This window comes from Gobius niger (genome assembly GCF_951799975.1).
Source record: "Gobius niger genome assembly, chromosome: 5".
Lineage (NCBI taxonomy): Eukaryota > Metazoa > Chordata > Actinopteri > Gobiiformes > Gobiidae > Gobius > Gobius niger.
In genome coordinates, this window is record NC_136856.1 from 26,339,643 (window position 1) to 26,350,750 (window position 11,108).

Consider the following 11,108-nt stretch of genomic DNA (forward strand, 5'->3'; position numbering starts at 1 on the left):
TTACATAAAAACTTGCATATGCACCTTTTAAACGCCAAAAAAAAACTACAAAACTCCAGATAGGTACTGACCAAGGTCCTGAATGCACTGCACTGTGTCACCGGCTGCCCCTAAAAGAAACTAGTTTGGTCAAACTAGGATTGACCAGGAAACACATTTCAAATAAAAGTCCATCATTTACAACTTAATCAACTGACCTACAACATTTAAGCACATTTTGTCAGCCTTGTGTCTAAATAATGTTATATTCAGGCAAAAGCTGTTTCCTTGTTTTAACAATCTTTCTGATTGGCTGATGCGTGTAGAGAAGAAACTGAAATTAAAAAAAGTCAATCTGGCCAAAGAATGACTGGTAACTGTGCGATGACTTAAAACAATGTTCAACGAAACGTAGTGCAATTCGCTAAACAAAAGAAAAAGTAAAACCTGCGCTGACGCACGGGCGCTGTCCCTGGTGCTGAAATCCTTGACCTTGACGCATTCAACTATGCTAAGTGCTTCTTTGTTTCTCAACTCTAAATATAATTTCTTCTAACTTTGCAAAGGAAAGGCGATTTACCACAATAAAAACGTGACAAAATCGATTTGTACTATTCATTTTTTATCATCAACAACCATTCGAATGGTACACCTGGAAAACTATGTGCACATGTAGAAATATTTCCTTCTTAAATATAAGCATTCATTAGCTACATATAAATAACTTTCAAATCCCGGACAAAACATGGTACGTAATGTTCACAAAATGAGGAGGTGTAAATCAGACAAAGAGACGACATGCAAATTATAGCTCAAATAAATACAACATGTTTGCATCCATTCCCTTCTTTTAGACAAAATAAAATCTTCATCGGAGGGAATCGCGAAGTAGAACATCCAAAGACGGCTCCAGCGTGGGTCTACAGGGTATGGCCTATATGGTTCAACTAGAGAGACAAGAATACGTATTAACACTATACAATCTGAGCCACAAAACACGTCCGTAGAAAGACACACAAAACAGAGAGAATCCTGTCAGGAACATCGGGAGGTTGTGCCTTTTATCGAGAAAATCATTGTCCTTCTACAGACTCCGTTAGACCGTGTCATCAGAGACCGCGCGCGCATTTGGGGCCATAATAATGAATATACAGTTTTCCATCACGGACTACAAAATGACCTTGCATAAGGATTATGCAGAACAATCGAGTGATAATTATTCACAGCAAAGACTTCGCCTTTCTTTAAATGAGTTGGAACAAATTTCTACCGTCCAAATGCGCGCGCTCCGTGTCTGAGATCACTCGATTACAGAAAGTCTATAGATAATTGAAAGAAACTAAACCCTGGAGACAAACAGCGTCCACAGCGGCGTTAGCGTCCTCTGTCCCGGACAGGAGCAGCCTGTCAGTCACTGTTCCAGAGACATGGCACACCCCAGTAGTCCTTATCCCGTCACGTATGGACTGGTGTTTGTACAGAGTCAGCTGACAGGCGGACAAATGAACGAACACAGTATCATATTGTAGAGTTATTGTCCAGTCGCTACTTCAGAACATGCTGGTCTTTACTAGTGTGGCTTTGGCTCCATTCTGTCTTTGCAAAGAGGATAGCACACTGGCGAAAGGCCCGCCCAAAGAGTCCGGGATAGAAGTGATGGTCCCGGGGGCGCTGGCCCAGCCCTGGCTCGGAGGCGAGACGCCCATGCCGCCGCTGGACACCGTCTTGACCGGGTCAATTTGTCCGTTGCCAGATGTGTTGATCAGGCCCCCGGTGGGACTGGGGCCTCCACAGTTGGACGTAGGGACGGGGTTAGGCCCAGGGCCCCCCGTGCTGTCCGGGTCTGTGGATTTGTTGTCCTTGCTGTCCTCGTCTCTGGAGTCAGATTTCTTGCCGGAGTTGGACTTGGCGGCAGCCGCTGCGGCAGCAGCAGCGCGCTCTTGTTTACGAAATTTGGCGCGTCTGTTTTGGAACCACACCTGGAAGAAAATACATGTCAGCGCTCGGAATGCACATAGCTAGAAATAAATAGCTAGTTAAGAAAATAGTTATGATATTAAAGACAAAATATCATGTAACTCGTTTGTTTTTGTATTTTTATCTAGATTCTATGTGTTATATGTTTTATGTTTTATGTTGCGCATCAGCACCGAGAAAAAATCGTAGTTTGTGAACCTGTTCTCAAACCCACGGCAATAAAAACGATTCTGATTCTGAAAATGGAAAAATGAATAAAGTGTAGGCATTGTCGCACTTATGCGCTTTTGCTTTAAAAATCTCGATCGCTCTTTGTTCCGTTTAAATAATTGGAGAAAAAAGTAAAACAAAAGATGTTAAAATGAGCATTGGATAAGCCCCTTCTGAGGCTTCCTTCATAACAATATTGTGTTCAAAAGCACAACAACCCGTTCAAAAGTTGCACTTTTACGCACATAAAGTATAATGGTAATAATGGTCAGATTTGTAAAAACTGAAGCCACTGAACAAAACAAAAGTTGAATATTGAGACTATATATTTCAGTAACTCTCATTGTGGTATTGCATGTCAGCAATAGCAGGAAATGGAAAAGCATCATGCGTAAAATCACAACGTGTTAGTTATAGCGGTGTGTTAATTTACACTCTGCCATATTGAAAACATTTAGTTAAAAAAAACTATTAAAGTGAGTGCATAAATAGAGTGAATAAAGAAGAATGAAAATAAAACTATTGTTCTGTAAACCTATAAATAATTAAAACAGTTATTTTCAGAGTTCCACTGTTAAGTGTCAAAAAGCCAAGCCGCGTTCACATCCCGTTGGGCCGCTGGAGCGCGTGCGTCTCCGCTCCCCTGAAGTCGGTGGGCCGTACCTGGACTCGTGCCTCCGTCAGGTCGATCTTCAAAGCCAGCTCCTCGCGCGTGTAGATGTCCGGGTAGTGCGTCTCGGCGAACACGCGCTCCAGTTCCTTGAGCTGCGCGCTGGTGAACGTGGTGCGGATGCGCCGCTGCTTCCTCTTCTCGTTCAGGCCCCCGTGGTCCGTGAAGAGCTTGTAGGGCACTGCGGCAGGGAGGAAAAAAAAGGGAGGCTTTAGTGGGACACCGAGCCCGAAGTGAATCCGTTTCGGGGGGAAAAAGGAACCAGGCTCGGGTTATATTATGCACTGATTGGCTGCGGAGCTGATAAGCGCGTTGACCCGTGTGATGCGTTTAATTGTCCCGAGTTAAACTAATTGTTGCTCAGATTGGGGCTCAACTTCGCAAACCTGTCATAATGTGCTGCTGTCGCGTGTTGCTACTGTAACTCCAATTCAATAATGAGCTTTAGTCTTTGGTTATCTAATTATTCGCCGAGCTTTATGTCTCATCGCAAAGTAAATAAATTACGCCTATCATTTTGGCAGCTTAAGATAATTCTGTTGGCGGTTTTGGGTGTGACTGGGATACTATAACCCTGTAACCGAATTACCTCTTGCCTGCAATCGCTTCTAACGTGATAAATTCTTTCATTTGTGTAAGCAAATTTCGTTTGGTAAATACTAAACACATTTCCATTTTCAAATGCAATCAGGGCGCGCTATAACACCGCCGCGCGGAGACGCTTACCTGCGGCGTACGGGCTGCTCTGGTGGTCCCGCAGAGTCCCCAGGCTGCACGAGCCCGGCGTGAGCGACGGGCAGCCGGACGTGGCCCCGAACGTGGTTCTGATGGGGTTGTACTGGAAGCCGCTGGCCTGGCTGCACGAGCTGAAGTCCGCGTAGGCTGACGCGAGGCTCGACGTGTCCATCCCGGCCATACATGACTCGTAGGCAGAGGAGTTCAGGTAAGAATACTCCATCTTATACATTGGAGAAGCCCAAGTGGAGACCGAAAACTGCACGACAAAAATATATATAAGAAGAACAGGGCGGGTAAAAAAAAAAAAAAAAAAATGGAAGGAAGGAAGCGCACCCCGGGGTTTGGAGGAAAATACGCGAGGAGCTGCAAGGAGGAGACGCGAGTCGAGCCTGTGCCTGCGTCTGAACTGCAGAGCTTTGGCGCTTTTGAGTGTGGACTTTGCAAAAGGAGGCTGGACCGTGGTGGAGATGTGCACTGCTCGGCGCCTGCTCCAAAACTGGCCTGCTTTATAGGAACCTAGCCCTGTTTTATGAAAAGCCCCCTAAGAGCCGCCTAGCCCGAGGTCTCTAGAGCATATAGTCCTCATAATAAACTTGGCTCTTTCCGCTTGGACAATAGCAAAGCGTTTGGTCTTATTGCTAGCGCTTTTTTACATGACAATAACTCATCAGTCTATTGGGCTGGCAACTGGGGGCCCGGGCTGTCCAACCTCCCTATCATTGATCCCCCTGCATCTCTAATTAGAATTTAATACCACGCCATTACGCAGCCCCCCCTTCCCCTTGCTTCTTCTAAACCCCCCCGCCACGTCTCCCCCCCCCCCCCCCCCCCACACCCACCCACCCACCCGCGCGCCCCGCTCCTCTCCAACCACCATCTTGCCCTTTAATTCAATCACACCACTTGGAAATAATGAAAGTTGGGTGACGATTCTCCCTGATCCAATTTGCTCCAAGCTTTTAAGCCTTTTAAGCGAGCGTATACCTTGGGCAGGGTTTCACAGAGTATTCCCAATCGCAGCCGTGCGTGCGCGCTCTCTCGGCCCGTTTTTTTTTTTTTTTTTTTTTTTTAAATGCTCCAGCTGCATCCAGCCACTATACCACCGCTGCTTCTTGGCTCCATGCGTATACTCGGCCCGGAATCAAAACACAGACTTGTCAATGCTCTTATTGCTCGTAGTCTCCGCGAAGCGAAGCTGTATCCAGTATGGCGGCCAAAATACAGGGTCGAGGATGAGGAGGGAGAAAAAAAGAGAGGGGAAAAAAAAAACTCAATTTGGGCAATAACATCTGGGCACCTGTCCACGCGCGGTGCAACTGGTCAGACTTTTGTTGCGCGCGTCTATTCTAATGTAATGTAGTCTCTGCAGAAACGAGGTTTGAAGGAATGATCGCTGCTTATTAGATACAGCACGAAGACAATTACGCGCGCGACGCAACAATTGTGTGTGTGTGTGTGTGTGTTTTCTTTCTTTTTTTTACGCGGCTATAGCCTCGAACTAATGCGCAATTAAAATGAATGTTTCGGCCCTTTGGAAAGCGATCTTTACGCACACTATTCATCCTAAATATAATATGTGCATCATTTTCATTCTGAATTGGGGAAAAAACGCGAAAACAAATAATAGCATATTTCATAACTGACACTCATTTGTCTTGTGTTGCCAGGCTGTGACATCATCTCCATTTAAGTATGTACACGCGCTCATTCTTGTGCGTAAAAATCATGGAGACATTTTATTCTCTTATTTGTATTGACAATTGCACCTCGACAGGTTTATGTGGCACCAAACACTGCAAACCCCATGTCGCCCAAAAGCATTTTTTCCATGTACAATGAAGGAATCTCCAGACCCAGCCAACCCTCAGCCACCACGCTCCTCTCTCTAAACTTCCTCGCGCCTGCCCGCGTGTGCGCGCGTGTGTGTGTGTGTTTTTTATGATTCAAATGAGTGCGTAATCTTCTTTATTACGTTCATTATTCCGTTTATTTGCCAAATAACATCCCGGTAATGAAAGTAACGAAGTGGCGAGGCACTGGTCGGACCTTTCAGGCTCTGCATTGGCTCAGTGCTTTAATTCGGTTTAGGGGTGTAATCAGGTGAAGCGCGCCGCGGCGGCGGCTTTTACGCAGCACTCGCACACTTCCACTCCACCACACGCGCCTTTTATAGTTCAAGTCGCGCACTACACTCCGAGCTGCCTCAATTAGGGACGACACGGAAAGGCGTAATAGGAAAAATGGCGCGACATTTTTCTTTTCTTTTTTCAGGGGAGCTCAGAACTATTTGTGCCCTGTTTGTTGTCCCAATAGAGTGATGGATCTAATGGCATTTTATAACAATTATAGGCCAACCAAGCAATAAAATGCCTTTATTATTATTATTATTATCATGTGTTTTTATTTAATTTGTCACATTATATTTGAAACTATATTTGAACAAAGATAAAAAAAAAATATTTAGAACTTATGTATATGACTTTACTCAACAAGAAATGTTTACAGTACAGTGTGTTAACATAAAAAATAAATATAAACTATAGATCAACATGGAACCACCCCCATCCCCCGTAAGGAATCTGCTATGCTCCACATTCTGCAACATTTTATTGGAAACAACCAAACTATTAATATAGTCTAATATTAGTCTAATATTACGTGAAATTAACGTAACATAATAAACCCCACTCACTACTTTAGTATAATAAGACATGGCTCACTTTTACAATGAATTACACATAAAAAATAATATTAAATGAATGGTTGGATATGTTCAAACATCAAATGAAAAATGCGTTCTTTTATGGTGAGCTTTTTCTTTTTTCTTTTTTTTTTCTCACGGCTGTAGCTGCAGTTCTCACGTCACAGCCCGAGCCAAATATTTGGTTGCCATTTCCAACGTGATACATTCGGATTTAAAACGCGCCCGGGCTGCATTTATACTGGGGGCCGTCAGGTGCACCTCCTAAATGATTTGTTAAAAATAAAGGCGCTGCCTCCATCAATTTCCCCACACAATCGCTGCCGCTCCGCAGTGTGTTTCGCCCTTTCTTTGCTGTGTACATTGTCTTCTCAGAGATCAACCTGCTCCCTATTATGTAAATGTTTTCTTTTTGGATTTGGGTCTATACACACACACGCACGCAAATCGCACACACACACATTCACACACACACACACACACACACACACACACACACACAAACACGAGCTGGGACGCAAAAGTTGTAGCAAATGCCTAATTCGATTATTGGAAGCAAAGAGCCAAATGGCGCAGCGTCCTCCTTCCACGCGTCTGGCGGCGAGAAAAGCCACCATCTTTGACCAATAATCTAATAACGCTCAAAGGAACGACCAGCCTTTTCTGATATTTCGCCGAGGCAAATACAATTAAAGCTTTAAGCCACCGGCTCCTTTCACTCTTTATTCTGGTGCTCTATAGTGCCTTCTCTAAAGCGCACCAGCCATTCACACGAGCGCCTTTTTTTAACTTTCATCATCTCATTCATTACACCTGTCTCTCTGCGCCACGTTTGTGCCATCCGTGTGCGTAAAGCAGCGCAGCAGTCCAGCCATGGCCACATGTTGTAGTAAAACAATATGGTAATCCAGCAGCTACAGAATCATTATTTAGCCATTGTTTTGGCCGATATAATGCATTTTTTTGCTCAGAATACCAGAATAAAAATAAAAATTTCAGATGCAGATACAACCGTAAAATGTAAAAATGTATTATGCAATTTTCAATATTGACCTCAAGGATATTTAGGAATGCTTGCATCATGGACATTTTTAAAATGCCTATGACACATTTACACATTAGGCACATTTTTTTGCTCAAACAAAGTTAACACAATTAAATTAAAGATTTTGCTGAAGATTGAACCCAGCTTTTTTTTTAGTTTGGCCATTTGTATGATGTTTATAGTTTCACTTCCTTATTGGACACTGACAGGAAGTGACATAGGAGAAGGGAAACTATTTTAAACTGTTGCCATGCCGACCATGTTTATGTCAATGGGAAATGAGTCAAACTGCTCCGGACTTTAGCTTTATCTGTGTCACTTCTAGGCCGTAAATGGCGCATGAAAATGTTAGTTTTTCAATGTTATTTATCACAAAGAGCTAAAGTTGCACCGCTTGAGGACATGTTGATGGAGTAAACTTAAGGTAAATGTTTGTTGGAGGCTAATTCTGCTTCTGATTGGATGAGACACAGACGGATATTTATGAAATGTTCAATGAACAAAACACGACAGACCCTAACTTTACAAAACAAAGTAGGTTTTCATAAAAAATACAACATTTTTATGTCAGTGTTGCTCTATTTGAGGTCTGTGTGTACTAGAACATGATTAATCGATTACTAAAATAGTTGTTGACTCTTTCAATAATCTATACGTTTTCGATTACTCGATTAGTTGTTTCAGCCCTAGTCACTCCCTGTCAGTAGCTTAAAAATTCGAATAAAAATAACTTTTCTGCCCCACATTTCGTCATTGAAATTACTGCTTTACTGAAATATCTAAATGAGTCACATTTTCAAAAGCATTAAAACCTGTCACTTTAAGTTCTTCCTCACACCTGCACGTTCCAGAACAGAAAACCAAAGTGCAAGATATCCATATTGCCTAAACCATTGCTTTCACCACTTCGTAATAGTGTTGACCCTAAACAACATTGTTTTTTTATTATTATTTTGATTTCTATGAAACATTATTTTTCCGTCCATGTTGTGTTTTGTCACTTCCTAACTGCCCCCACTCAATGTATACAATTGAGTTACGCAACAAACAGAAATAAAACAATGTATTCACGCATGTTCCTAATTTACGACCAAGGTCCTGACACCAGAGCCTTTAAACGCGCGCGTAAAAAAAAAAAAAAAAAAAAGCCCTGGGCCCGTGCGTAAAGAGCGCCTCACCTACAGCGTGATTTACAGTACCAATAATGGCCCCCTAATTCAACTTAAGCGCTTGTTAATCCCTAATTATGTGCCGAATAAAGGCTCCGGCCGCGCGCAGTCACTTAAATAAATCAGGGCGGACGCACAAAAGAAAGGCTGCGGCACTGCGGCGATATACTCCTCTCCTCCATTTAGCGCGCGGATGTGTCGTTGCTCGGCGCTGTCGGAATGCGGCTCGACAGTGCGGACACAAAACGGAGGAACAAAAATGCCATTGTCTCTGGGTGGATTAGATGGATTGGGTAAATACTACACCTCCCCTCGCCCCCCCAAATCCCCCCCTTTAAAAAAAAAAGGAGAAAAAAGGCAGTTTTTAAAGGGAGGGAGTGACAGAGGATGGATGGGGAGGGTCCCGCTGTCACGTTTCAACACCGACGTCTCACTCAGCAGCCCCCGTACTAGCCCGAGGAAATCCTATATATATACGCTTATCAAAACGGGTATTAATAAGGCCGCGTGCAGCAGGGGAGGAGGGGGGAGGGAGGGGCGAGGGGATGCTCTCGTGGCGTTTTACTGTGATGTCTCAATCTGACAGGGGACCCCCCCCCCCCCCCCCCCCCCCCCCCCCCCCATACCCTACAATACTGACGCTGCGTTTGCGATCTGATCATTCATGCGCCAATCGAGTTTTTACGCACCATAAGCAGCCTGTGCTGTGTTATTGTTCTCCACAGTATGTTCAATTTCCAGTGTATTCCGAATTTGTTTATTCTGCTCCACTCTATTATACCCCCCTTTGCTCCTGCTTAAACCAACTCATCACACGTTTGTGCCATGGAAAATATCGGCTGTTTTGTTGAATTACATGCTATGCGCTCATGATACACACACCTATAAAGACCTATTTCACTTTCGTATAAGCTTAAGCAAAATAGAAATTGCCCCTACATTATTTTATGTTGAGTTTATGTTGAGAACAAACTGCACGCATTTATAAGAATCCAGGTGAAAGCTCTGCGAGTAAAACTATAGTCGTTGTTCCCGGACGCTGCGTCAAAGAAAAAAAAAAAAGGCGCTGTTGCATTTCCCCCTGCGCGCAGATGGAAAGTGACATCTGGAGTAAAAGGAAATTCAATTATAAGCTGGTGTCTTCTCTCAGTCTGCCACAAACACACACGCACACACACGCACACACACACACACACACACACACACACACACACACACACACACACAGGTCACGAGTGTCTGCAGTGCCGCCCCGCTTTCTGCTTTATCCAGCCTTCACCTGGTGCGCGTGTGGCTGCACAGCATCCGTGTGCGCGCCCGGTCCGATATGATCCGAGCGCATGTCGATCTTTACTTTAACAGAAAGCTAAAGCGTTACATTTTTTTCTTCTTCTCCTTACGATCGACGCCTGTTTAACAAGCTTTCTTTAGTGTATTAGGGGAATAATAGGATTCATTTACAAATTGTACAGCGCGGGGCCGCAGCCTTTATCTGCTCTTCCCCCGGTGACCAAAGAGCAGCCCCGTGGATTAACATAAAAATCTTATTCCGGCGGATAAGATTAGGAAACATATTACCCTCAAACGCGGCCTTGGCACGAGCACGAGCCAGGCTACGAATCAATTACTAAATTACTTCAACCTCTAAGTCGACATTAACGCAGAGAAATGCCATCGACCGCTCGTGAAATAAGATTTCAGAAAGATGTGATCATTAAATCTCTTGCCAGTGTTCAAGAATCTGATTCATAAAATTGTCTGAAATGAGATGGAATTAAATTCTTATCGGGGCTCTTGTCATCGTTTCATCCCGCGCCGTTTAACGTTGGTCAATGGCCTTCATGAGATTTTCCCTGTAAATAAACTTAGTAATTCAATCTCCCTCTCCACGACACATTGTTGGCTTGTTATTAATTTATTGCAGCCGGGGAACGCTAAGGCTGCTGGGATATGTAGGCGAACGCGCGCTCTGCTGCAGCTCGACGTCTATTGCTGCTGGAAACAAAAACGACACAGGACTTTTATCAGTGGCCGTCGACGCGGTGCATTTTGCAAACATTTTGTAACTTACATTTGCGGCTGGATCCTGGATCATTTGTAGGGTAAATAAACTGCTTTAAAAATAGGATGTTTAAAAAAAAAATATTATTCTGTAATTGATTGATTCGGGCGTTGTGGAATAAGATAAAGGCAACCCAAGTAAATTCACAGTGACATCCAAATATAGAGGAAGAAAACGAAGTCGCTCCTTTATTTACAATCTGCCTGATCTTTAAGCATCGTGCACTAAACGATGCATAACTCCATGTTTATGGTCTGGTTTGGTTATGGTCTGGAAGATTTGATGTTGCAAAGGTCCTTGGTTCAATGCCAGGTCACTTTGCACGTCTGTCTCCCAATGTCCAGGTGAATTTGCTCTGGGGAAGCAGGTTTACCCCATCAAACATGTGCAATAGTCTAATCCAGGGGTGTCAGTATAACTTCAAAGTGACCTCAAACAAATGACACAGATGTTTGGTTTTATGGTTCTATGACAAGTATAAGTATGGACAAAGTAAGGTTCAGGTATCGGTATCATAAACCAAATACTGTTAAAGTATAGGCCCAGTGGAATCGAAA

General features: G+C 43.7%; 1 protein-coding gene and 1 long non-coding RNA gene across 3 annotated transcripts in view; one reads left to right on the plus strand and one right to left on the minus strand.

The window, feature by feature from the left end:
* Window positions 1-637: 637 nt before the first annotated feature.
* On the minus strand, window positions 638-4,578 carry phox2bb (paired like homeobox 2Bb). Of its 2 annotated transcripts, none has more exons than XM_079557308.1 (4): window positions 4,559-4,578; window positions 3,563-3,830; window positions 2,830-3,017; window positions 638-1,958 (listed from the first exon to the last, which is right to left on the minus strand). In XM_079557308.1, exons 2-4 carry the CDS (start codon window positions 3,801-3,803, stop codon window positions 1,530-1,532), a joined length of 858 nt encoding a protein of 285 aa, XP_079413434.1. In that variant the 5' UTR covers window positions 3,804-3,830; window positions 4,559-4,578; the 3' UTR covers window positions 638-1,529. The 2 variants fall into 2 exon arrangements, with proteins under 2 accessions (XP_079413434.1, XP_079413433.1); XM_079557307.1 differs by lacking the exon at window positions 4,559-4,578 and adding an exon at window positions 3,908-4,090.
* LOC306963696 overlaps window positions 3,654-11,108 on the plus strand; it is an 11,429-nt gene continuing 3,974 nt past the window's right edge. Inside the window, exon 1 of the long non-coding RNA XR_013792921.1 lies at window positions 3,654-3,779. This is a non-coding gene — a long non-coding RNA (uncharacterized lncRNA). The remainder of the gene's footprint in view (window positions 3,780-11,108) is intronic.

Coding starts and splice junctions, on each gene's coding strand:
- phox2bb (XM_079557308.1), bottom strand. CDS start 3,803: ATGTATAAGATGGAGTATTCTTACCTGAACTCCTCTGCCTACGAGTCA. Junction 3,018..3,562: donor GAGCAGCCCGTACGCCGCAG/GTAAGCGTCTCC, acceptor TCCCTGCCGCAG/TGCCCTACAAGCTCTTCACG. Junction 1,959..2,829: donor TGACGGAGGCACGAGTCCAG/GTACGGCCCACC, acceptor ATTTTCTTCCAG/GTGTGGTTCCAAAACAGACG.